General features: G+C 44.1%; 1 protein-coding gene across 1 annotated transcript in view; it reads left to right on the top strand.

Annotated features, from left to right (window-relative positions):
- LRIT3 (leucine rich repeat, Ig-like and transmembrane domains 3) overlaps nucleotides 1–27,807 on the top strand; it is a 180,674-nt gene that overhangs the window by 26,402 nt on the left and 126,465 nt on the right. Inside the window, exon 2 of the mRNA XM_086963135.1 lies at nucleotides 17,927–18,402. Within this exon, the coding sequence (XP_086819261.1) occupies nucleotides 17,927–18,402 (476 nt within the window). The remainder of the gene's footprint in view (nucleotides 1–17,926; nucleotides 18,403–27,807) is intronic.

Here is a 27,807-nt window from a genome sequence, read left to right as displayed (position 1 = left end):
AAGATCAGACAACAGTTGAGTGGGCACCACGTGTTGATTTTTCTCTGTATCATCGATACCCAGACCTACCACAGTACTGAGAATGTCAACATCATTAATGTCAAAATTATAATTATCCATTTCAACATTGTTTCTATAAACCAAATTGTCCACATTCCCTTTCAGTTTGTGACATTTGGTCAGTTTAAGCTTGCGAATGAATTTAAACATGTCAATGCGATTATCAGTGTATTTCGAGGGGTAAGATGGGTAAAATGATAAGCGACTTCCACTGAGGTATGCACATCACGCTAAGGACTACCAAGACCAGCGTGCCTAGCGAGCACCAGTCCTGGTGGGCGGGACATTCGTAATTTAAAACACCCCCAAGCACATGCACGCTGCCTCCTCCATCCGAATCGCCGAGCCAGTGAACAAGGAAAACTCAGAAACGTGTATGGCATGTACGGCGCAACTCTATGCTGACAAAGGCTTGTTTTAACCTCCTGCTGTCACTTGAACATTAAAGTTGGAAACATAGCGTTGTGTGTGGTGACTCCAAACTCTGGGTAGTACCATTTGGAATATACATTAGCCAATATGGATTGAGGACATTGTTATTCAAGCAATGAGCAGACTGTAACTGATGAAGGCATTGCGTGGCACAGAGATCGAGGCATTGGCCGAGGAGAAGTGCAAGCAACCACACCATTGGCCCAACATTAGCCAATATGGATTGAGGACATTGTTATTCAAGCAATGAGCAGACTGTTTTCACACAAGCATTTCTTGTAACTGATGAAGGCATTGCGCCGAAACACGTCTTATAAAGAAATGTCTGCAAGCGAACCTGTGTCCTCGTGAGTGCTTTACACCCTGTGTGTTTGAGCGTGGATTTCATCGCGACTCCTACCTCGCGAAAGACGGCACCCGCCACAAGACTCCAGCAGTTTGGTGGGAATCTGGAGCTTGAAGAATTTATCTGCTTGGACCCTGTTGTGCTGTAGTGTACCAACGACCTACCTGGACGCGAGCTATGCAAGCCCGAGGACGCCGACCTATATGATCGACGCCTGTGGTTACATCACGGTAACAGCAGTTGGCGAGGGGGACCTGGGACGTGCCTCCAGGGGCCAAGGGGGCGTGGCACAGAGATCGAAGCCTTGGCCGAGGAGAAGTGCAAGCAACCACGCCATTCGCCCAACATTAGCCAATATGGATTGTGGACATTGTTAATCAGGCAATGAAAAGACTGTTTTCACACAAGCATTTCTTGTAACTGATGAAGGCATTGCGCCGAAACGCGTCTTATAAAGAAATGTCTTCAAGCGAAACTGTGTCCCAGTGAGTGCTTTACACCCTGTGTGTTTGAGCGTGGATTTCATCGCGACTCCTACCTCGCGAAAGACGGCACCCGCCACAAGAGTCCAGCAGTTTGGTGGGAACCTGGAGCGTGAAGAATTTAACTGCCTGGACCGCTGTTGTGCTGTAGTGTACCAACGACCTACCTGGACGCGAGCTATGCAAGCCTGAGGACGCCGACCTATATGATCGACGCCTGTGGTTACATCACGGTAACAGCAGTTGGCGAGGGGGACCTGGGACGTGCCTCCAGGGGCCAAAGGGGCGTGGCACAGAGATCGAGGCATTGGCCGAGGAGAAGTGCAAGCAACCACGCCATTGGCCCAACATTAGCCAATATGGATTGAGGACATTGTTATTCAAGCAATGAGCAGACTGTTTTCACTCAAGCATTTCTTGTAACTGATGAAGGCATTGCGCCGAAACACGTCTTATAAAGAAATGTCTGCAAGCGAACCTGTGTCCCCGTGAGTGCTTTACACCCTGTGTGTTTGAGCGTGGATTTCATCGCGACTCCTACCTCGCGAAAGACGGCACCCGCCACAAGACTCCAGCAGTTTGGTGGGAATCTGGAGCGTGAAGAATTTATCTGCTTGGACCCTGTTGTGCTGTAGTGTACCAACGACCTACCTGGACGCGAGCTATGCAAGCCCGAGGACGCCGACCTATATGATCGACGCCTGTGGTTACATCACGGTAACAGCAGTTGGCGAGGGGGACCTGGGACATGCCTCCAGGGGCCAAGGGGGCGTGGCACAGAGATCGAAGCCTTGGCCGAGGAGAAGTGCAAGCAACCACGCCATTCGCCCAACATTAGCCAATATGGTTTGAGGACATTGTTAATCAAGCAATGAACAGACTGTTTTCACACAAGCATTTCTTGTAACTGATGAAGGCATTGCGCCAAAAACGCGTCTTATAAAGAAATGTCTGCAAGCGAAACTGTGTCCCAGTGAGTGCTTTACACCCTGTGTGTTTGAGCGTGGATTTCATCGCGACTCCTACCTCGTGAAAGACGGCACCCGCCACAAGAGTCCAGCAGTTTGGTGGGAACCTGGAGCGTGAAGAATTTAACTGCTTGGACCGCTGTTGTGCTGTAGTGTACCAACAACCTACCTGGACGCGAGCTATGCAAGCCTGAGGACGCCGACCTATATGATCGACGCCTGTGGTTGCATCACGGTAACAGCAGTTGGCGAGGGGGACCTGGGACGTGCCTCCAGGGGCCAAAGGGGCGTGGCACAGAGATCGAGGCATTGGCCGAGGAGAAGTGCAAGCAACCACGCCATTGGCCCAACATTAGCCAATATGGATTGAGGACATTGTTATTCAAGCAATGAGCAGACTGTTTTCACACAAGCATTTCTTGTAACTGATAAAGACATTGCGCCGAAACGCGTCCTATAAAGAAATGTCTGCAAGCGAACCTGTGTCCCCGTGAGTGCTTTACACCCTTGTGTGTTTGAGCGTGGATTTCATTGCGACTCCTACCTCGCGAAAGACGTTACCCGCCACAAGAGTCCAGCAGTTTGGTGGGAACCTGGAGCGTGAAGAATTTATCTGCTTGGACCGCTGTTGTGCTGTAGTGTACCAACGACCTACCTGGATGTGAGCTATGCAAGCCCGAGGACGCCGACCTATATGATCGACGCCTGTGGTTACATCACGGTAACAGCAGTTGGCGAGGGGGACCTGGGACGTGCCTCCAGGGGCCAAGGGGGTGTGGCACTGAGATCGAGGCATTGGCCGAGGAGAAGTGCAAGCAACCACGCCATTGGCCCAACATTAGCCAATATGGATTGAGGACATTGTTATTCAAGCAATGAGCAGACTGTTTTCACACAAGCATTTCTTGTAACTGATGAAGGCATTGCGCCGAAACGCGTCTTATAAAGAAATGTCTGCAAGCGAACCTGTGTCCCCGTGAGTGCTTTACACCCTGTGTGTTTGAGCGTGGATTTCATCGCGACTCCTACCTCGTGAAAGACGGCACCCGCCACAAGAGTCCAGCAGTTTGGTGGGAACCTGGAGCGTGAAGAATTTATCTGCTTGGACCGCTATTGTGCTGTAGTGTACCAACGACCTACCTGGACGCGAGCTATGCAAGCCCGAGGACGACGACCTATATGATCGACGCCTGTGGTTACATCACAGTAGCAGCAGTTGGCGAGGGGGACCTGGGACGTGCCTCCAGGGGCCAAAGGGGCGTGGCACAGAGATCGAGGCATTGGCCGAGGAGAAGTGCAAGCAACCACGCCATTGGCCCAACATTAGCCAATATGGATTGAGGAAATTGTTATTCTAGCAATGAGCAAACTGTTTTCACACAAGCATTTCTTGTAACTGATGAAGGCATTGCGCCGAAACGCGTCTTATAAAGAAATGTCTGCAAGCGAACCTGTGTCCCCGTGAGTGCTTTACACCCTGTGTGTTTGAGCATGGATTTCATCGCGACTCCTACCTCACAAAAGACGGCACCCGCCACAAGAGTGCAGCAGTTTGGTGGGAACCTGGAGCGTGAAGAATTTATCTGCTTGGATCGCTGTTGTGCTGTAGTGTACCAACGACCTACCTGGACGCGAGCTATGCAAGCCGGAGGACGCCGACCTACATGATCGACGCCTGTGGATACATCACGGTAACAGCAGTTAGCGAGGGGGACCTGGGACGTGCCTCTAGGGGCCAAGGGGGCGTGGCACAGAGATCGAGGCATTGGCCGAGGAGAAGTGCAAGCAACCACGCCATTGGCCCAACATTAGCCATTATGGATTGAGGACATTGTTATTCAAGCAATGAGCAGACTGTTTTCACACAAGCATTTCTTGTAACTGATGAAGGCATTGCGCCGAAACGCGTCTTATAAAGAAATGTCTGCAAGCAAACCTGTGTCCCCGTGAGTGCTTTACACCCTGTGTGTTTGAGCGTGGATTTCATCGCGACTCCTACCTCGTGAAAGACGGCACCCGCCACAAGAGTCCAGCAGTTTGGTGGGAACCTGGAGCGTGAAGAATTTAACTGCTTGGACCGCTGTTGTGCTGTAGTGTACCAACAACCTACCTGGACGCGAGCTATGCAAGCCTGAGGACGCCGACCTATATGATCGACGCCTGTGGTTGCATCACGGTAACAGCAGTTGGCGAGGGGGACCTGGGACGTGCCTCCAGGGGCCAAAGGGGCGTGGCACAGAGATCGAGGCATTGGCCGAGGAGAAGTGCAAGCAACCACGCCATTGGCCCAACATTAGCCAATATGGATTGAGGACATTGTTATTCAAGCAATGAGCAGACTGTTTTCACACAAGCATTTCTTGTAACTGATAAAGACATTGCGCCGAAACGCGTCCTATAAAGAAATGTCTGCAAGCGAACCTGTGTCCCCGTGAGTGCTTTACACCCTTGTGTGTTTGAGCGTGGATTTCATTGCGACTCCTACCTCGCGAAAGACGTTACCCGCCACAAGAGTCCAGCAGTTTGGTGGGAACCTGGAGCGTGAAGAATTTATCTGCTTGGACCGCTGTTGTGCTGTAGTGTACCAACGACCTACCTGGATGTGAGCTATGCAAGCCCGAGGACGCCGACCTATATGATCGACGCCTGTGGTTACATCACGGTAACAGCAGTTGGCGAGGGGGACCTGGGACGTGCCTCCAGGGGCCAAGGGGGTGTGGCACTGAGATCGAGGCATTGGCCGAGGAGAAGTGCAAGCAACCACGCCATTGGCCCAACATTAGCCAATATGGATTGAGGACATTGTTATTCAAGCAATGAGCAGACTGTTTTCACACAAGCATTTCTTGTAACTGATGAAGGCATTGCGCCGAAACGCGTCTTATAAAGAAATGTCTGCAAGCGAACCTGTGTCCCCGTGAGTGCTTTACACCCTGTGTGTTTGAGCGTGGATTTCATCGCGACTCCTACCTCGTGAAAGACGGCACCCGCCACAAGAGTCCAGCAGTTTGGTGGGAACCTGGAGCGTGAAGAATTTATCTGCTTGGACCGCTATTGTGCTGTAGTGTACCAACGACCTACCTGGACGCGAGCTATGCAAGCCCGAGGACGACGACCTATATGATCGACGCCTGTGGTTACATCACAGTAGCAGCAGTTGGCGAGGGGGACCTGGGACGTGCCTCCAGGGGCCAAAGGGGCGTGGCACAGAGATCGAGGCATTGGCCGAGGAGAAGTGCAAGCAACCACGCCATTGGCCCAACATTAGCCAATATGGATTGAGGAAATTGTTATTCTAGCAATGAGCAAACTGTTTTCACACAAGCATTTCTTGTAACTGATGAAGGCATTGCGCCGAAACGCGTCTTATAAAGAAATGTCTGCAAGCGAACCTGTGTCCCCGTGAGTGCTTTACACCCTGTGTGTTTGAGCATGGATTTCATCGCGACTCCTACCTCACAAAAGACGGCACCCGCCACAAGAGTGCAGCAGTTTGGTGGGAACCTGGAGCGTGAAGAATTTATCTGCTTGGATCGCTGTTGTGCTGTAGTGTACCAACGACCTACCTGGACGCGAGCTATGCAAGCCGGAGGACGCCGACCTACATGATCGACGCCTGTGGATACATCACGGTAACAGCAGTTAGCGAGGGGGACCTGGGACGTGCCTCTAGGGGCCAAGGGGGCGTGGCACAGAGATCGAGGCATTGGCCGAGGAGAAGTGCAAGCAACCACGCCATTGGCCCAACATTAGCCATTATGGATTGAGGACATTGTTATTCAAGCAATGAGCAGACTGTTTTCACACAAGCATTTCTTGTAACTGATGAAGGCATTGCGCCGAAACGCGTCTTATAAAGAAATGTCTGCAAGCAAACCTGTGTCCCCGTGAGTGCTTTACACCCTGTGTGTTTGAGAGTGGATTTCATCGCAACTCCAACCTCGCGAAAGACGGCACCCGCCACAAGAGTCCAGCAGTTTGGTGGGAACCTAGAGCGTGAAGAATGTATATATATATATATATATATATATATATATATATATATATATATATATATATATATATATATATATATATATATATAACAGTGTTTGGGAATTAAATACATAATTTATTACGAAAAATGGAACTAGTAGACACAGACCTCTATGAATTATACATTTCAAAGGAATTTTTTCCCTAAATTACAAACAACATTATTTTAGAGTTGGCAACCTTCATGAGAATTATTGTTCAATACAGCTGATATAATTGCTGGTAAATTCTTTGTGAACCCCCCAATGATTTAAAACGATTTCCGGAGTATTCCAAAGCTCATATTCTCCTGCTCATACAGAGAAGTGAACTTCAGCTCCACTAGATGAATGCCAAGTGGCAATGGCAATATACAAGTAGGAGATTATTGTGTAAAGTGTACATGACTCTTTACGGTATTGAATTATGTGTGTTGCCCATTTTCCATCTCTGAAACTCTTATTCATTTAATTGACTTTTGAAAAATCTCATAGTACAGTTAGTCAATATTCTACATATAATAAGTCACCACAACTATTCATTTCATGTTCGGCTGCTCGATAACTGTGCTAATCAAGTGAAGAAAAAGTGTAATGCAAAAAAGAGAGAACAGGATAAACCCCCACCACTATCTATTGCATTTCACAACAGTGATTCATCAGAAATTGGCAATCAAAATTCAAAAAGCAATAATTGCTTTATGCCCAAATCATTAACATCCCAACAGCTGCTGACCAGCCTAAGTTCCAATGCTTAATGGGGAAGGTATAACTAGAATGAATTAGAAACAAAAACTAAACATAGCTCAAGCTTGTATTTTACGTAGGGAGATTCCATCATCATCTCATCCTGCAGACTAATTATCCTCAATGCAAGAAATGGAGAGGAGTTAAAGGCACAAAGAAAAAGGAAAGAGGAAAAAGATAACAGAGAAGAAAAGAAAACTGTATGAAAAAGTGCACGAGTACACATATTCTACACAAGCAGTTTAGATACAAATTGAAGGATCTAATCCAGTTCAGAACAAATAAATACATTCAGTCCAAATTAATTGATTAGCCTAGATGTATGTGCATCTCCTCATCCCGATTTAACCCCATAGGATAAATTAGGTGGTCCAGGAACTCACACTTGCTCCCATATGACGGAGTCCTGGTAAGGCCCTAGCTGAGGCCATCCGATTGAGATCTCTGCGAGGGGTGGCCCGCTCTGCCACCCGCTTGTCAGGGTGCCACTGGGGGAGGACCCTGCCATTGTACCCTGCTGCGCAGCAGGTTGCATGGCTGCTGGGCCTGAGGCTGTTCCTGTACTGAGTAGCTGTTAATACCCCCTGTGGGGGTGAGGACTGCTTGTGCACTGGGAAGTGGTGGCACAAAAGGGGCAGCTCAACTCCCTCTGACGGGGCACCCTGCCACCTCATCGCCCTGCTGCCTGAATGATCCTGGCTATTGCCATTTGCCGGACCTGGGATCTCACATGAAACTTGCACCAGGGATACCATTGTGTACCTCATCATAGCCAAGTGAGCATGCTTGTGCCTTTCCGGAATAGCAGTTGGATGCTGAGGTGAGGCAGGGCTCCAGGTACTGCTCGGATTCCTTATCCTGATAAGTTGCTGCTGAAGGAATCATCTACATACAATAAACAGCTCCAACTGACCTTCTATGGCAGGAGGCACATGTGCACTGTCGAGTAGGATGCGCCAGACTCTACCACACCTGCCCTGCAAGACCAGGAAATAAAGGACATACTCGCAGAGATGAAAACCATCATGCACACTATTGATTTTGAGATTGATCTCCTTACAAACAGAATCAACTGCATCAAGGAGCGAATAGAAAAACATGAAGACCGTAACAACCAGTTAGAAAGTAGGGGTAGGAAGAATTTGACTCTGTGGAATTCTATAGAGTTACATAAAAACACTGTAAGAGTCTGTGGAGTTCCACCAGTGGGCAGAAATAGGCACATCGTGCTGCTCCTGCTGTGATATAGCGCCAGCAGGGCGTTCTGCACTGAAAAATCATTGTGAAATACTCCACGCAGTGTGCCAGAGGGCACAGCTACTTGAGTTAATTTTGGTGCACATCGAGTAGATTTTCAAACCCAAGCGGCAGCCTTCTGACTGCGAATAGTCGTAACTGCCCTCGACCACCAGCATTAGAACATTCTTGCTGGATGTTCTCCTAGTGACAGGAAATTGCACTAGGGGTCACCAATTCTTACTCGCCAACTCACCATTCTGGAGCTGCATGTGATAAAAATTTCTGCCACATGGTGATTGGCTGAATTTGGCCCCTCCAAGAGTAATGCGGAGTTGCCAAAATTCCACCTATTAGGCAGGTGGATGGAATATTTCTCCAACTCCTATTAAAAAGCTGCACCTCAGACATCAAAGACAGCCATACTTAGGTGGAAGAACACCTACTCTGAATGGAACAATCCTAGAAGTAATCAGAATCAAAAATGAAGAGCAGAAATCCCACTACAGGCGGAATAATCTTCGTATCCTTGTCCTCCCTGAGGTGATTGCCATAAATAATATGAACACATACATCAAAACGTTGTTATGCTCCCTCTTTGACGATGGCCTAACCACTGCCTGAGATGTGATCCTGTTGTATTTGGACCAAATATTGAGTTGTAAATATCAGTAGACAGAATTACCTGGAAAAAATATTGTGATACAAAAATATCTTGATGCAGAAATATTGTTGCCAAAAATATCAATTTTTTCAGGTAAGTAATATCTTTGTTAAGAATATTGTTGTAAATATTGTTTTAAATAATATAGGTTATAAAAATATAATTGTATGTGTTATTTTTATTTGTATAATTGTTAATAATATTTTTGAATACAGTTTGTAATTCCCAGGGATAATAATGTATAGTGTAATACTGGGTTTGTCGGGGTATAGCATGGCAAGTTCATGAAGTAATAATTAATTACCATTTAATAATGAATCTATTATTAATTTACTTTGTTAATAATTATGTAAATTGTGTAATAATTATATTTTCTAGTTGTATTTTGGGTAAGCGATGTGCTGGGTTTAGAGGGGTATAGGGTGGGAAGTGAATTAAGTAATAATAAATTACCAACAATTATTAATCGATTATTAATTATTTAATTGATTATTAAATATGTAAATTGTGTAAAAATTAAAAAAACATTGTCATATTTTAGGTGCAGGCAGCTGGGTTTGTATGGGTATAGGCTGGAAAGTTACTAAATTACTAATCCTGCCACAGCTAACTAGTGGGATGTCGGATTTGTCACATGGCTATAAGCCCAATTAGGCTCATTGCTACAGAACCTCTCTAGTGTCCTCTTTTCACTTCTTTCTTGTCTGCTTCTTTCTTCCTATCATCCTCTGCCTAATTTTCCAGCAAGTCAAGGTAGAGGGGATTAGCTAAACATATATTTCAAAGTACCTGTAACCACTGCACTACAAACTACGTTTGGCTAACCTCGTAACAGAAATGCTAATGTATCTGTTAATAAAAAATTAATCAAATACTTTGAGATAAAAAAATAATAATTAATTAACAATTAAAAAATCTTATCCCACCAAAGTCCAACGCTTTCTTTACTGTTGCACAGAGTGGAGTGGGAATAGTAAAGGCAACCCCACCAAAGTCCAATGCTCTCACTCCTGTCACACAGAATAAAATATGTAATCCCTCAGAACTCCAACACTTTCCCTGTCGTTGTTGAGACTGGAGTGGGAATTGTAAATGTTACCCCTCCGCAGTTCAATGATTTCCCGACTATTGCACAGACTGGAGTGGGAATCTGGATGGAGAACAGCACTACTTTATGGACCCCAAAGACATCACAAAATTAACATGGAACTTGGTTCTCAACAAAGCGACTGAGTCCACTCCTCGTGCAACTGAATCCGAAGGCCACTTCAGCAACAATGACTGAGCTATGACCAGGGGCCGTGTCAGCCTATCTCATCACCACCATGACGCCTGGCTATGTGAGCTCTCCCTAATGGGAGTGAAAACTCTGCACCAGAAGACATGCTATACTAAACTGAGATTACTGACTGATGCCCCAGCCAGTGCCAGTCACCTCATTTCCTAATCTGAGTTATCGTACACTCATTTCGCATTTATGTCACCTCTCACCCCTTGGCCACCTAGTTACAGTTAACTTGGTTGTTTGCCTGTCCTTTATTGACCCAGTGGGATGATTCCTGATAATCCACCTATTTTAGGGAATGTTGTCTTGGGTGGGGGATGGAATGTACTTCTGCAACCAGTTGTGTTTGAAGTGGGTCGGATATGTATTTGTTTTTCCCTGTTAAAGTCACATACACTGCACTTTAGTCTGTTGCTATACTTGCATCCGCCACGAATACACCAGCAAGTCACAATTCCTCTACATATGATACTGCACCCATATTCTTGTCCATCATGACATGACTCCCATGTTGCTTTACCTAGGACATATGTGGGCTGAATACCCGTCACAAGACATGCCTGGTTCGTACTTACCTTAATAGACATTACTTAGACATATGTTTCCTGCATTAATTCCACCTCACTGTGCCAACATGCTTGCATCTTCGAGTGGGGTGGGTCGCTGAGTCCCACGCCTCCCTTTACTCAAACCATAACTGTGGCAATGCCATCCTTATATGAAGGGGGCTACAGTGGCGAATGCACTGATCACACTGTGAAAGGGAGGGCAGATTTGTAATTGTAGAAGGGATGCTACACAGCTTCCTTATTATATTAGCCTTGATATTTGGCCCTAACATGGACTGCCCCAACTTCTTTTCAGAGATCTGGCACCTGATCACTATCATGGACCTCGGAGAAATACTCTGGGATGGCGATTTCAATGTCATATTAGATCAGGTCATGGACTGATCCAGTGATATCAGACACTCGCACCAAGGAGCTGCAGCCCAAATACACAAACTCATACATGAAAACAATCTCCACAATGTCTGACACTTAACTCATGCACACAGCACAAAGGACACTTGCATCACCACCTCGTACAACACCTGGTCCAGGATCGACTACTGACTGGTTGCTTGAGATGCACTCACCTCGACCACAAGTGTTGCCCACCTTCTGAGGACCGTATCCTGCTAGAATTCTCCCACTATACCAGGACAAGGGCTTTTGCTAATCCCTCATGTTCTCAGAGACCCTGTATTTTGTGCCGAGATCCACACTGAAATACTCCATTCATAATGAGCACACAGTGGACTCTCCATCCACGCTTTGTGAAGCCTTCAAAGTCGTTATCCGGGGGCCTGCATTTTTAACCAGTTAGGTATAATCAAACACTGCGCGCACAACTGACCCATAAGGAGGCCAACATCTACAAGCTTGAAATTACATACTTTGCGACTGGGGACTCCAAGATACTAGCTGCCCTTAGAGAGAAACTGTGGGATTACAACAAGGCAATGGTTAGAGATCCCACTACCTGGGCTAGGTAGGAGGTGGCCAGACACTATGGTGAAGGATACCAATCAGGTAAAAAACATGGCAGGGCTACTCTGGAAGCCCTGGGCTGGTCACAATGTTACCGAACTTACAGATGACCAGTAATTTACTCATGCAAGACCAGACAACAACCTTTGTGTCATGACCAACTTCTATACAGACTTTTATTGTACAACAATGACCCAAGACATGGATGCCCTGAGCGCATTTTTTGATTTGATTCAACTCTCCTGACTGGGGGATTTCCATCGTCTATATCTAGATGAGCCCTTCACTGTCGAAGACATTATCCAAATAATCCAGGGTATGCCCAGGGATAAGGTGCAGGAGTAGATGGCCTTACTACGGACTTCTTCAATGAAATACGCCTCCATCCTAGCCCCTCACCTATTACCGATGTATGAGGAATCCTTATCGCGGGGCATATTACAACCTTCCCTACGCAAAGTGGGTATTGTCACCATACTGAAGCACGGCACAATGACACAGCTGTGACTCTTACCACTCTCTATCAATGTCAATAACAAAATACTGGCAACATTATTTGCCTTTTGATTAGCCCCTCACATACCTCACATTGTTCACCCTGGTCAATCTGATTTTGTTCCGGATCGCTCCACTGCACACAACCTCCACACCTTATTTGCACTCATGCACTTTATGGATCTCCAGCTTAGCACGGCAGCTGCATTACTTGATGCCACCAAGCCATTTGACTCTTTGAAATGTCCAAATCTCTTCCGGCTGCTTGCCCACATAGGGATAAGCCCCAGATTCTCATGTCTCATTTAACTCTTCTACACCTCCCCATTGCAAGGCTGCGAGTCAGCAGGAACACATCAGCGTCCTTCCCCATATCTAGGGGCACCAGACAAGGTAGTCCCTGTAGCTGCTCCTCTATGAGATTGCAATGGAGCCCCTGGTGAACAGATTACAGCAACATCATTCTCACAGATGACTAGCCTTAACTGCCCATGGGATACTCATCTCCATGTACATGGATGATGTTACACTCTATGTCCAAGACCCTCAGACTAATATTGCACCTATAATACAAGAACTGATCCACTTTAGTAAACATGCTGGGATTCTCATAAACTGGTCAAAACCCATCCTTTTCCACTCATTCCAGCAATCCATCATTTTGAATTTGAGTATCCTCACAATGGGCAACAGAACCAGTTTGATACCTGGGCTTATGGCTCACCTGTAACATGGACAATCTTTGGCGGATAAATTATGGCAGAACCTTAGTGTGGCTGGAGGAGCAAATACCAGGCTATTCCAGATTACCCCTCTCCATAGTGGGAAATAATTCCATTGCCAAAAAGGTCATCCCCATCCTTCACAAGTTTCTCTAACTGTTTATCAACATTCCTATCCTCCTCACAAGACAATTCCTCAGGCAACTTTGCTCCAACTTGGTTGCCCTGGCATGGGCTTCCAAAAGCCACAAATTGCGTGGGAGACGCTGACTCTTGCTAACCACAACATATAATTATATTTTTATTGTGCCCAGTCCCAGCTTGCTCATTTCTGTATACATCCCACACTCTTCCAGCCGCACACCACCATGAGGCTGACCATGTGACCCGTACCAACTACGTTATACCTAATTGTTCGGCGCCTTCATGCTGAGATGGATATGGTGGCATGCACGTTATGGGCATGGGATGACCTGCAGCAACACACAAGCCCACTGTCTCTATGCACTCAACAAACCAGTGGTCAAAAATCTCACCCTCTTTATGAGGTGTGATGGGAGAGCCTGTTGTCGAGCCCACCATCTGGGTCTTAGCATGTTCGGGGAACTTTACCCTGAAGAGCACTTTATTCATTCATGTTGTATATGGATAACCCTTCCCACATCACTCTGGATGTCCTAGTTTACTACCAACTCACTGTGGATCTTCGCATTCTACAAATCACTTTTCTGAAACCTCCTCCAACACTACAGACACTTAACAGCACCTTCATGAATTCGTCCCCACACAAACTGATCAACAGGCACTATGCTAAAATGCAAAAGAAGGGCCCGGTGTTTGTATCAACGGCCAAAGATACTTGGATGGTAGACACGACCCCATCTGTCTCGGTGGAACAATGGTGCTTTTGCTGAGCATAGGATGGTGCTCTTTTTTACAACCACAGACTTGTACTAATTCACTTCAACTTCTGTGACCTTGTCTGGCACTGCCCCGCGATGGCTCCATTCTAGACCGAAGTCTTTAGCACTATTGCTGCAATCACAGGTTGCAGTCCACAGTGGACACCCCTGATTGCCTTGCTAGGATGTGTGAAAGAGGTTCCCCAGAGGCTAGATGACTGACTGTAAAGCTGCTTCCCAGAGGTGAACATTGGATTGTCATGCAATTGGGCAGGTGGCTCACCCCTAAAACTTAGCTACTGGCTGCAAGTTGTGACATACTGCCAGGAGCAACTCACATCCTAGTGGGAGCTCATGCCGACACATTTCCAACCCATGGGCATGCGGGTCACCTTCCTCGCTTTGAGGAATGAAGTGGATCAAGACCGGGAGGGACCAGAGACCCTTGCACAACAGACCCAGTCTCCAATCCAAGTACTGCGGACAGCAGATGAGTGCGCCTGGCAACTTGCAAACAATTTGGTTTGGGAAGCCTCTCTATGCAGGGTTCCAGGCAGACGCATGTTGGGTCAAATGTTGTATCGAACAAGGTACATCCAGCATATCAACTTGCTATGCTGGGTATTTATTTTTCATTTATAGAGTTTTATATAGCGCGAACGTGACCCAAGGGTATCAGAGCGCTTCACAGTAACATGTGGTAAATAGTTTATCCATGAACATGTATAATGTGCTAGTGCATTGTTCTCTTGTTGACTCCCCTCCAGTCTCTGTATTTAGAGAAATCAAATAAATACATCTAAAGTTATTTGAGACAACTCTAACTGGTGAATTTCAATGTTTATTTTAGTTTAAAAGGTTACAGTGTCACTAAATGTTTTTCAGTGAATATATATATATATATATTCACTGAAAAAAACATAGGTTTCACACCAATTATAGTTAGGAATTAGCATTTAAAAAACCTATTAAATTCACTGAAAAAACCATAGGTTTCACACCAGTTATAGTTAGCTGGAAATTTTACTGACATAAAACCATTGAAATTCCACGTTATAGTTAGTTGGACTCACTATAACTTGCGCGCCTGCAATGCACTGCTGATGACGTCACATATTACATCACTCATGACATGGTCAGTGACATCACTCATGACATCACTGTTGACACCATCCTTGTGACAGAGTAACAGACCCAGAAGGACCCCCAAGTGCAAAAGAAAAAAGAATGGAGGGGTACGCACACCGTACGCGTACCGTGCACGTACCTGCGATTTAAAAACAATATATATATTTTTTTGCACTTGGTGGTCCTTCCGGGACCCCCTGAGAAGGGCTAGGGGGTCAGGGGGTCTCTACCCTGCCCCCTTTTCGCGTTTTCCACTCTTGTTTTGTGCTCTCTTGTGCCTCACTTCTCCTGAGAAACAAGATGGCTGCCCAGGTGGTCCCAGAAGGATAATAACATATATAAACGTTATCCGCTAATAGAATTAGCATTTACAAAACCTTTGAAATTTATTGAAAAAAATATAGGAATTAGCATTTAAAAAACCTTGCAAATTCACTGAAAAAACCATAGGTTTCAGGCCTTATATAGTTAGGAATTAGCATTTAAAATATCTTGCAAATTCACTTAAAAAACCATAGGTTTCAGGCCTTATATAATATTATAGTTAGAAATTAGCATTTAAAAAACCTTGCAAATTCACTTAAACAACCATAGGTTTCAGGCCTTATATAGTTAGGAATTAGCATTTTAAAAACCTTGCAAATTCACTTAAAAAACCATAGGTTTCAAGCCTTATATAGTTAGGAATTAGCATTTAAAAAACCATTGAAATTTCTCCTATATAGTTAGTCGTACTAACTATATTTCGCGCACCCGCAATCCACTGCTGATGATGTCACATATTACATCATTCATGACATGTTCAGTGACATCACTGATGACATCACTGATGACATCTCAAATGACATCACTGATGACATCTCATTTGACATCACTGATCACATCACTGATGATATCATTCATGTGATAATATGATGCACCTCCTCACACTCTAATATAACCTTTGATACACCCAGTGTTAAATACAGACTACCATTCTTGAAACCATTGACACACCAATACCAGTTACTACATACGCACTCACTGATTCCTAGGTCTACACACACATTCACTCATACATACAGTCACTCATCAATACAACACTATCATATGCACTCATACACCTATACAGACACTCACACACTGCCACTCATCCATGGAGTTACTCACACACCTAGTCAGTCATGCAAAGAATCAATCACACTTCCATTTCCTCAACTATACAGTTATACACACAACACCTTACTTATTCAAACATATACTAACACATACTTACTCTCTTATACAATCACTGTTACAAGTACACAATGATCCATACAGCCACTCGCACATTCACTGGCTCTCATGTATAGTCATTTATATATGCCAACTCTCACATGCACTGTGTTTTACATATGTACTTACTTGGACATGAAGCACTGAGATATCCATTCACTCACCAACACACCCATGCACACAGTCAACCGCCCATATAGCTGTTTCCACATGCACTCTTGAACTCATACACCTAGTGAATCAACGTCTCACACATATATGCACAGAGTCACACACCTCCCAGCCACCCACACACACACTCAGTCTCCCATTCAAATACTTGGGCAACCAATCAATAACCCATATAGCCACTCATATAGCTACTGATCAACACATGCAGCAGCTTACACAACAACAGACATACTGATGCACACATTCAGACAGTTTAGTCACTAACCCATGCATTTAGTAAGACACATTTAATCACTGACTCATACAGTCAGTCACGCACCTACTAAATCCTTCATCCAGACACTTATACATCCACTCATTCTTCAATATGTAAAACATATTTAAACTTTACAGAAACACACAGTCACTGGATGATGTCATCAGTGATGTCAAATGAAATGTCATCAGTGATGTCATTTGAGATGTCATCAGTGATGTCATCAGTGATGTCACTGACCATGTCATGAATGATGTAATATGTGACATCATCAGCAGTGGATTGCGGGTGCGCGAAATATAGTTAGTACAACTAACTATATAGGAGCAATTTCAATGTTTTTTTAAATGCTAATTCCTAACTACATAAGGCCTGAAACCTATGGTTTTTTAAGTGAATATATATATATATATATATATATATATATATATATAATATATATATATATATATATATATATATATATAGCTATATATATATATATATATATATATATATATATATATATATATATATATATATATATATATATATATATATTCATACTTAATACTTACCTTCACAATATTCTGGTAATTGAGATTCTGACTATGATATTTTAGGAACATGATAACCAGTATTTATGAGCTTGATGTTTTGACATGCAAACAGTTGTTTATTGTTACTCAGCAATGTAGAGGAATACCTTGACATACTTCATACAATTATCTAAAGTGCATTTGTGTTTACAGGGCCTCTTGCCTCCTACTTCACATTGATACCTGGCATTGAGAGTGTCTTAGTACTATGGAGCAAGCATCATTTGTTCCACCACACAGGGAAGTCACTGTTGCTTTCCCATTTACTTCCTCTCACTTTCACTCGCAATCCTTCAATCTTGAAGTATCTTCTACTCCACTCTCCATTATCTGTTTCTATCCATATTTCCCAATCTCTCAATCTCAATATTGTTTCCCTTCTAATTTTCTTCATCCCTTTCCCATTTTATTCCTTTTTCAATTGTATACTTTCTGGCTTTTAGCATTCCTTTAGTTTAAAGTGCTTTACGCCTTCTTTCTCGTTTGTATTTTTGTGAGAATAATGCTTTGTTTGAGGGGTGATATTGGAATGTATTGTCTTAAATAGCATTATCAGGCCTGGGGAGATAATGTACTGTTAATACATTATATAAAGGTTTTACTCTATTTTTATTTATGTTTTACCCTCTTCATGCCTTTTGCTTGTAACTGGCAGATCTGTCCTGTGTAACGATCCCGACATGTACGACATTCCCGTCAATGTTCCAGTGGACACTGTAAAGCTTCGAATTGAGAAGACAGTGATACGTAGAATTCCTACCGAAGCATTCTACTACCTGGTTGACTTGAAATACCTCTGGGTAACATATAACTGCATCTCCGGTGTAGACACCAGCAGCTTCTATAACCTGAAACAGCTTCACGAGCTACGCCTGGATGGAAACGTATTGTCCACCTTCCCTTGGGAGTCTTTAGCTGAGATGCCAAATTTGCGCACCCTGGATCTTCACAACAACAAGCTGGCCAGCATCCCAGCTGAGGCTGGCAAGTACATAATCAATATTACCTACTTGGACATCTCCAGCAACAAGTTGATAACACTGCCATCAGATCTCATGGATATTTGGCCGCCTTTTTCTGAGTCAAGATCTTCGAAAAGCCCAAATCTCTTCCCGCAGCGTATCATTTTGGGTGAGTCAATAGTTCTTTTGGTGTTCAATTTTGTGGGTTTTTCAGCATCCTATGACAGCTGTGGAAGATCTGGGATTTAAATAATTTATTATGGTGTCACTTACAGTTTCATGCCCTTGAACCTCATTGTAGATATCATTTTGGCCAGTCTGATACATACTGAAGGATGACAATGTATGCAGCACAAATGAATAAGATAGGACTTAACTGTATTCTATGAACTCTATTCAACCTTGGTCTGACACTTAGGAATCATTTGATCACCTGTAGTGCCAATCTGCAAATTATCTGCAGGCTATGCATTTTGAATACATCCTAAGAAGAATACTGGGGCATATTACCAAGCAATAGCGATAATTATCGCTATTGCTTGGTTAGAGACAAAAATTTACCGCTGAGCTGCGGCGATTTTTATCGCAGATAAACCTTGGTATTACCAAGGTTTATCGCAAATGAGATAAAAATCGGCCGCAATGCATGAATATCTCTGAAAAGTCCGCGATATTCATGCATTACCGAGCTAATGCTCTTAGCCATGTTATCCACCTCCCATTGGATAACATGGCTAAGAACTGCTCAGGGCAGGTGTTAGCTTTTGGAGATATTCGCGCTTAGCGCGAATATCTCCAAAAGTTGGTAATGGGAGATAGCGATGTTAGCGACGGTTTCCAGTCACTAACATCTTGGCACGCCCACTTTGCATGTCATTAGTGATAAATATCACTGACATGCAAAGTGGGGCCCAAGATGTTCACAATCTCCTACTAGCTGTCGCTAACTGGTGTTAGCGACAGCTAGGTAATAGGGTGATAATTTTATCTCCGCTTTCTTGGCTTTTAAAGCCAAAAAAGCAGAGATAAACCCCCTTGATAATATGCCCCACTGTTATTTAGTTTTAGATACTTACATAAAACGGAAGAACTTACCTGCTGCTGTGTTTCTTCCTCATTTCCGCCACCAAATGTATTACCAGTTGTCTTGATGAGAGGGATTGTAGATTATTGTGCTACTAACAAGGCACAATATCATTGGTGCTACAGTACCTTGTCCATTTAATGTGGAATGCTCCATCAAAGGGTTCAAGATACCGTTTTGTGAAGCAGCTGTGACATGTATCTTTTTTAACTTGAACTGAGTTGTTTGGTAAATTCTACAGCCGTATGAAAGCACCAGTACTTTAGAGAGCAGCGAAACATGTTGACTTTTTTTTCAAGACATTAAGAGAGCTTGGGCCCACATTTATTTATTTATTTAATTTATTTATTTTAAAGGGTTTATATAGCGCTGGCTAGACCCAGAGGTATCAGAGCGCTTTACATGAGCATCAGATCATAGCTACAAGTTACATTGTTACAAAGGTTACACAGTTATTAGAGCATGGCAACATAGTTACTTGTAAGGTCAAGATAAGCACAAATACGTAAGGGGAAAAGCAGGCAAGGGGAGTGATTCAGGGGAGGGGGGAAGGAGCTGGGGAAGTAGACAGGTAATGAAGGCAGGAAAGAGGAGGGGAGGGTGAAGGACACTGCATGGAAAGAGGAGGGGAAGGGCGACGGGGACACAAACCGGTAGACGAGTCAAAGCAATGTCCAAAGTCCAGTAAGCTGCGATCCCAGGGGAAGTGGTATCACTTCCCTATCTCGGTTGTGGGAGGCTCCCTTTACGCAGTGGACTCTCTCAGAGGGGTCTCTGATACTCCAAGGCCTACATACTGGATCCATCCCCAAAAAGGGGAGAGGGAGTGCTTTGACAAGGGGGGCAATACCATACCTCAGCTGTGAGTGGCTCCCTTGGCGCAGTGGACTCTCTCAGCGGATACGCTCAGACTCCAGAGTATAAATATTGGATCTTTCCCCAACAAGGGGAGAAGGAGTGCTTAGTCAAAGGGCTCAAAGGACAGGGGGCTAGGCAGACTAGCAGGCAAGGTGAGAGATTCAGGGGAGAGTGGATAGGAGCTAGGAGCTAGGGAGGTAGACAAAGAGAGAAAGAGTACTAAATGGGAACAAATTTAATTAATGAGTTATTATATAGCGCTGGCTAGACCCGATGGATTCAGAGCGCTTTACATGAGGGACAATAATGTTGCAATTTACATCAGTTAAAAGATACGTAAGTATCAATAAAAGCATTTAAGAACATAGGGGACAAGGTGAATGGAGCAAGGAAGGGTAAGGGGCTAGGGTAATGGGGTAGGAGGAAGATAGGACGTAGAGACAAGGGGAAAATCTGCCCAAGGTCCGGCTGGGTAGGTGACGCCAGGGACGGGGAGTACACCACCCATCTCCTCTTTAGCTATATGGTAGCTCCACTGGGCATCAGCCAAATCGCTAGGTCTCCACATTCTGGGCTGATGTTTAGGCAGGTTAGGGGAGAGGTTCAAGGTCTGGTCAATGTCCAATTGTTGTCCCAGGGAAATAAAACAATGTGTAGGGGACCACCATGGAAGCCATCTTGGGGTCAGGCAGGGGACTGTATTGTACACTGGTGGCCATACTAAGGTCAGGCATCAGGCAGTTAAAGTCAATATCCAGGACAGCGGCCGCCAGAAAATAACAAATTCAGCGTGCACACACCATCACACGCACAGACATGCACAAGCACACACCAATGTGGGCACACACTCTCATATGCACACTGAAGCACACAGACACGCACATAGCCAGAAACATCCAAGAACACAAGCACACATAAAATCCATTGCACTAATACAAAAACGCCCAAATACAACACACACAAACACCATCACATGCACAGACATGCACAAGCACACACAAATGGATTCACTCTCATACAAGCAGACACGCACAAAACACAAGCACACATACAATCACATGCTCCAGAGCAAAAATACCCAAGGACATACACACAAATACATGCACACACACACACCATCACACGCACAGACATGCACAAGCACACAACAAATGTGCGCACACACTCTCATATGCGAACAGAGGGCGCACATACTGAAACATTCACGCGCACACATACAATCCCATGCTCTAATACAAAAACACTCAAATACATGCATACACCATCACACGCACAGACATAAGCACACATACAGAAACATCTGCGCACACAAACACAAGCACACATAGAATCATGTGCTCTAATACAAAAACACCCAAAATACATGACCACACCATCACACGCAGACATGTACAAGCACACACAAATGTGAACATAGTCTTTCATACACGCACAGGCGCACACACACACACGTGCATCCGCACAAACCCCCTCATACACGCACAGGCGCACACACAAAAGCATTCCCATGACATTCCTCCAGGACTGCCTTAGCATTGATGGCACACAAAGCAGTCGGTCCTCGTTTTAGCGCAGTCAGGTGTGTTCCTCATAGGAAACCATTGGGTATGCACTGATGGTCGCTCTGTGCATCCCGGGTCTGTCCAGATGCCACCAGGTCCTAGGAGTTCGCAGGGTGGTCAGCGGCGACCGCCGCCAAGGAAAGCACCAAGTTCCACTGTACTGCGGCGCACCAGGGGTTTCCTCCTCTCGAGAGAAAACGCCTTTCACCCTGAGCGCTTTGCAAGTTAATGGTGGGCTGCGAGTGAGTAATAATCACTCGTGCAGGATCCCAGTGGTAGGGGGGCCCTGGGCGTCTCAGGGCCCAATAGTGATGCCGGTACTTAGAAAGCAGTAGGCCGCCGTTAAAGCCTCCCTGCCTCCACAGGGCACTGTGGTCTCAGAGTTCCTAGAGGTTGTAGGGAGAAATCGCTGGCGAAAGCACATGAAAAGGTTTCCAGGTGGTGCATGATGTGGAATCACCTCGCTCAAAGGGTGTTTTTCGTGCAGTGGGGCAACGTGCATCTAATGCCAGTGTCCATGTGTTTCCCAGCACGGACTCGGTCCCCGAGATGGGTCCGGTCACGGAGGATGCGTCAGTTCGGGTTCGTGGGTCCCTCCCCCCCCCAGCCGCACTCGTACATCTCAATTGGCGCAGGTAGGCGAACTCCGCAACTCGGAGTTTTCACTCAAGGGGAGTCAGCCAGCAAGTCAGTGCTTTGAGATGAGGGTAGGGAGGAAGCTATCTGATGGTATAGCGGAGGTCGGTAACATCACGGCGCACTTCTTTTGGCCTCCGGGCACGGTATCCTAGCTCCTCTGGCACCATCTTGGCTTATTTACTTGCGGGGACGTCAGGGCTCATTTCTCAACGATTCAGGATAGGAGAAAGGCGATTTTGGGTTCCATATCATCCACCTGCATTGCGATTGCGGAACCATTGTTTTTGGTGGGCACATTAACATCCCAACTCAACCAGATGGTCTTTTTAGCTACTTGAGAGATAAGAGGGGAAAGGGAACAATCACAATCAAATTCCATTACAGTATAAACAATTTGGATACACAGTCACTACTCCACAAATAGGATTAGGATTAGTAAGGCTTTAATTATCGATTCAGAAATAGATGGATATAAATCGGCCTTAGCATTATTGTATACAAATACAGGGCAAACAGAATGAGTCCAAATCTCCTAAAGAGATTTACCCTATAAACCAGAAGGCTTACAACGAATTCAGTTAAAACAATACAAGTAATAAAGAAAATGAATTTAACATTAAATTGCATCAAATGATTTTCAAAGGTAAGTATGAGCACGCTATCTCTCCCTACACTGGCTTACAAGGGATAACCCTTAACTAAGAAGCAATGAGTAAGAATGCATAATAAAAAGGTGTCATCTGTCAGAGTCTTTAGTAGAAGAAACTCCAACCAAGGGTCATGTAGCATGAAGCCACAAAAATCGGAAGTAGGGTCTAAAACTCATGAAGCCCTCAGACCCTCACTACATTACAGCATAAGATATTAGTTGCATTCAAGGTACATAACATGTTCATCTCCAGTAACTTTCCACAATCCAGGCACAAATTGGATTTTCTGCTACCACCTTTTTTCACATCAATAAGTTGCTACTTCATTCGTCCATGGCCATTCTTCTCCTCCTCCATGAGAACTTGCCTTCTTGCTTAGTACTTTGTTTCTCTTTATCAAGATCCATCTTCTCATACCTTGCTATCTAATTAAAACAAAAACCTTTCTTTTCAAACTAATGAGGCTTTATCTGCATCTGCAGTAAAAACTAATATGCAAGCAGACACATTCTACATTGATGGTTAATACAAATGAAATGTTAGCCTTTAAACGTGAGCTTGTATTGAAAACAGTTCTCGAGGCCCAAAATCATGTCAACTTAATAGTGCACAGGGTTACAAATACCTGCACATTTCTACACACATAGCAAATGCAGTTTCTTAACACATGACTAAATTGCAAAGAAATTACAAAATGAAATTTAAAATACACCAACATGAACATAATTTCTTATTACGCATATAGGGCTAGATGTAGGTAATTTTATTTTACCACTTCTTAAATACCGAATTTTACCGATTCGGTATTTAAGAAGTGGTAAAATAGAGGGGGGGGATGTAGGTATTACAGAATCGGTAAATACCGAATCGTTAAGATTCGGTATTTAGCGATTCTGTAAATACCGATTCGGTAAGGCCCATTGATTCCTATGGGCATTGAAGCCCATAGGAATCAATGGGCATTACCGAATCGGTATTTACCGATTCGGTAAATACCGATTCCAGCAAGGGTGCAGGGAGTGTCACCTTGACACCCTCTAGCACCCCAAATACAGGCATGTGTGCCATGTGGCACACAGACATGCCCTAAGGGCATGTCAGTCTGTCACATGGCATAGGTGTGCATGCACACATGTGCATGCACACCTGGATTCGGTATTTTACCACCCAATTGGATTGGGTGGTAAAATACCGAATCTGCAAGGCCTTTGGGACTCAGAAGAGTCCCACCTACATCTGGAAGTTACCGAATCGGTAAAAATACCGATTCTGTATTTTACTGATTCGGTAAAATTGGCCCCCTACATCCCAAAAACCCATTTACCGGTCGGTAACGGCAGAAATCGGACGTTACCGGCCGGTAAATGGCCACCTACTTCGGGCCCACTGATGCTTAAACATTATTCTTCACATACACCTTATTTCATTTCATTAACTTAACACTGAGACAAGTTTAACCTCTAATTTCTTCTAGATTATTAATTTGTTAATGTCCTTTATTAATCACGTTTCCCTGCACACAATTTATAAGTCCCATTAGTTTTTACGTGAAGTACTTTCAAAATGCAATACTCCATCCTTAATTAGTACCATTAATCACACAGAATATATTCGAATGCTGACTACACATTATTATAATGCACTCCTACAGTATTTTAAGATGGGATCAAAATTACGCTACTCCAACATGAAGAGTACAAATTTGCATCTCTTATTTTTATCCAAGTGGAATGGGGGATAATAATGCATTTTATCTTTCCCACCCTCATACAATTTTAGTTTCACAAGAAGAATACACTCTGAAGAGATAAAATATTCATTGAGCAGATGCATCATTGAAGGGGACATGGCAGAGGATTATCTCCTTTTATTTTATGACGTATGAGTGATCGAAATAACATGCGTGTTTTTCCCAGTGTTAGATGGAGAGCACTGTGATGAAGCATGCCACACTATGTTGGTGAGGGCTTTATACACCAATGGTATGCTGCCACATGGACTGCAGCACAGATATCCAGAATCTACCTGATCAACATAACTGAATATCCATTTGGGCCCAGATGTGCAAAGCCGTTTTCCGATTGAAAACCCAGCAAATTGCAAATTCTCAGAGTTTATGACTACAAAATGACTTTTTTTTATTTACCAAACACATTTTCCGGCCCACTGAGTTTCAAGTTAGAAGGTTTCTCTCAATTGCAAGCCCTAATCATATGTACTGATGGGTTGGATTCACTGTTGCGATTGCAAACCATTGATCAATTACCAACACACCAAAGGAGGTGGTAACTAATTTGAAAAAGGGAAGGTCTCCCCTCTGTGAAAGCTGTCCAGCTTTGGGGGGAGCAGGCTGCTCTCCCCCCTTATGTTTTCCCAAATAGGAATTAATATTCTAAAGCAGTGTTGGATTCTTTAAGGTACACAGACTGCTTTAGAAAACAAGAAAAGGTTTCCCTGTAGCCAATCCCAAATAGCGACCTGCCTAATTAATATTCATTAGTCAGGTCATTCAAAAATCTCTTGTGACAGGGGATTCTGCAATGCGACCTATTAGTACATAGGCTGCATTGTGACATTAAAGACTGGTTGCAAAAAATTGGTACACAGTTTACAACCACTTTTTATAATTAGTTTTTCACTAAATCTTAGTCGGTGGCTAGTTCCTTTTTTGTATATGTGCAAGTAGAGTCGAGAGGGTGAGTAATGACATCATGCTGAAGAAGTGCCCCTCCCCCCACACAATGGCTTCCTTTCCTTTATATATATTGCTTTGCTTCCCTATGAGTTTAGGTTTACATTTTATAAATACACTCAAGGAAAGTACGACAACGTGTTTGGTGACATATGTATATAAGGTTGTTAAAGATAGAAGGATGCAAGTTTTTAGAATTTTGTAACTGCACGTAATATTAGTCACTTCTCTTTAAAGAACATTACATCATGAGGAACTGAGAGTGCACCTCTGTTCTCAAAACTCGCTACCTCTCCAATCACTCTTTGACTGTATCTTTGTGATTCACACTGTATCGCTCTCCATCACCCTTTGGCTAGCTTTGCACTATACAAACAACATGCACATATACATAAAAACATGCAAATATACATACATACATACTTGTGTATATATATATATATATATATATATATATATATATATATATATATATATATATATATATATATATATATATATATATATATATATTTATATATGCGGTATGTGTCGTCCTGTTAATTCAGCATGCCCATCCAAACAGTAAGGAAGAGACGAGACCCGTTTCTTAGGTGTTCAAACGTTTATTCTGCCCAACACCAGTCTGCCATGACGCGTTTCGGCTACCAAAAGCCTTGATCACATATATATATATATTCTTTTTTTTTTACTTGATGACAAAGGATTAAGTTCAAAGGAGATTTACATCAACTGTTGGAGATTATTTTCTAGTACTACTGATCAAGAAAAGTGCAAATTACTTGCGAGAAAAAGTAGGATTGTGGGAGAGTAATGGTCTGAACCAGCTAGATTTCAAAAAAGATTTGTTCTCAAGCTTGGAAGGTGTGAAATGCCAGCTGGCTGTGAAAGATGAGTTCGCAGCTGAGTGATGGGGCAAAGAGTGTTGGCACACAGCTGCATGTGAATCAAGGACATCTAGATGCTACAAAGCCTGTCCTCGAATTTGCAGCAGGGGCATATGCCAATCTGTAGATGTAAATGTACATGTATTTATATAGCACAAATCGCCCACATCGCAGGCATCTATGCGCTTGCTTAGGGAACCCGTCCTGGTATTCCCCTGTGAGATAGCCCCGGCAGGGTATCCACAAGGTGAAAGCCAGGCATCCCGCCGCGAGGGGCCGTTGTGGAGATTAAGCAAGCTATTGCCCAGAGTCGCAGAGTGTGAACCCGTGAGTCGAGTAGGCACCGGAGCAAGAATTATCGAGTCCGTGGAATTATTGAGCCCAACCCCCGTCGAGGCGGGGAATTGAACCCTCGTCCGGGGCCGATCTCAGCTTCCGGGTCTGCCACCTCTAACCCCTGAGCCACACTTCTCCACTAGATGGCACTAACATCTACACGGGGCCTATGGTCTGGAAAATGGGATTGCTGAACAACTGCTGGATGATGTACCTGTTGTGTGGCACTGGGATTGGATGCATTCATGGCAAGTCAGAAATTTGAATGCCATAATTCTGATGAAGGTGAGTATGATGTGGTAAAATGATTGTAAAGTCCATCAAACCTGAGGCACACGATGTAGTGTTGTGTGTGTATTGAGCGTGCACTCGTGCATGAGTTGTGGTATAGAGCTCACGCTCATACACAAGTTTATTATATATGTTCAAACGGGATTCTTGATTCTGGAGTCGAATGGTATCTGCGAGGTGATTGACTGTGTTGGTCAGTTGTTTGATGTACCTCGCAGATGCCGGATGTTCATGGTTATGGGTGCTTTACCTTGGATTAAACTGAAGTGCAATCGCATCTGGTCATCTGGTCTTTGTTGCTAATTGATTACCATTCTAAATGGTTGTATCACATGTTTTGTTATCTCACAGTACTGGGAATGTTCCCAGGTTTCTGGAACGTGTGTTTGCAATAGAGGGTTCCCTAAGAACAATAGTTACGGACTATGGAACACATTTTTTGTCTCCAAAGATGCGTACTTCTCTTGAAGGTTATGAGTTTGCCTCGTGAAGGTTGATTTGTATTTCCTGACTTTGAATGGTTTGGTGGAGAGGGCTAATAGGATAGTAAAACTAAGTATTCAGGCAGCTCTATC

This window comes from Lissotriton vulgaris, chromosome 3_1 (assembly GCF_964263255.1).
Source record: "Lissotriton vulgaris chromosome 3_1, aLisVul1.2, whole genome shotgun sequence".
Lineage (NCBI taxonomy): Eukaryota > Metazoa > Chordata > Amphibia > Caudata > Salamandridae > Lissotriton > Lissotriton vulgaris.
This window is presented reverse-complemented; position numbering and strand designations above follow the sequence as displayed.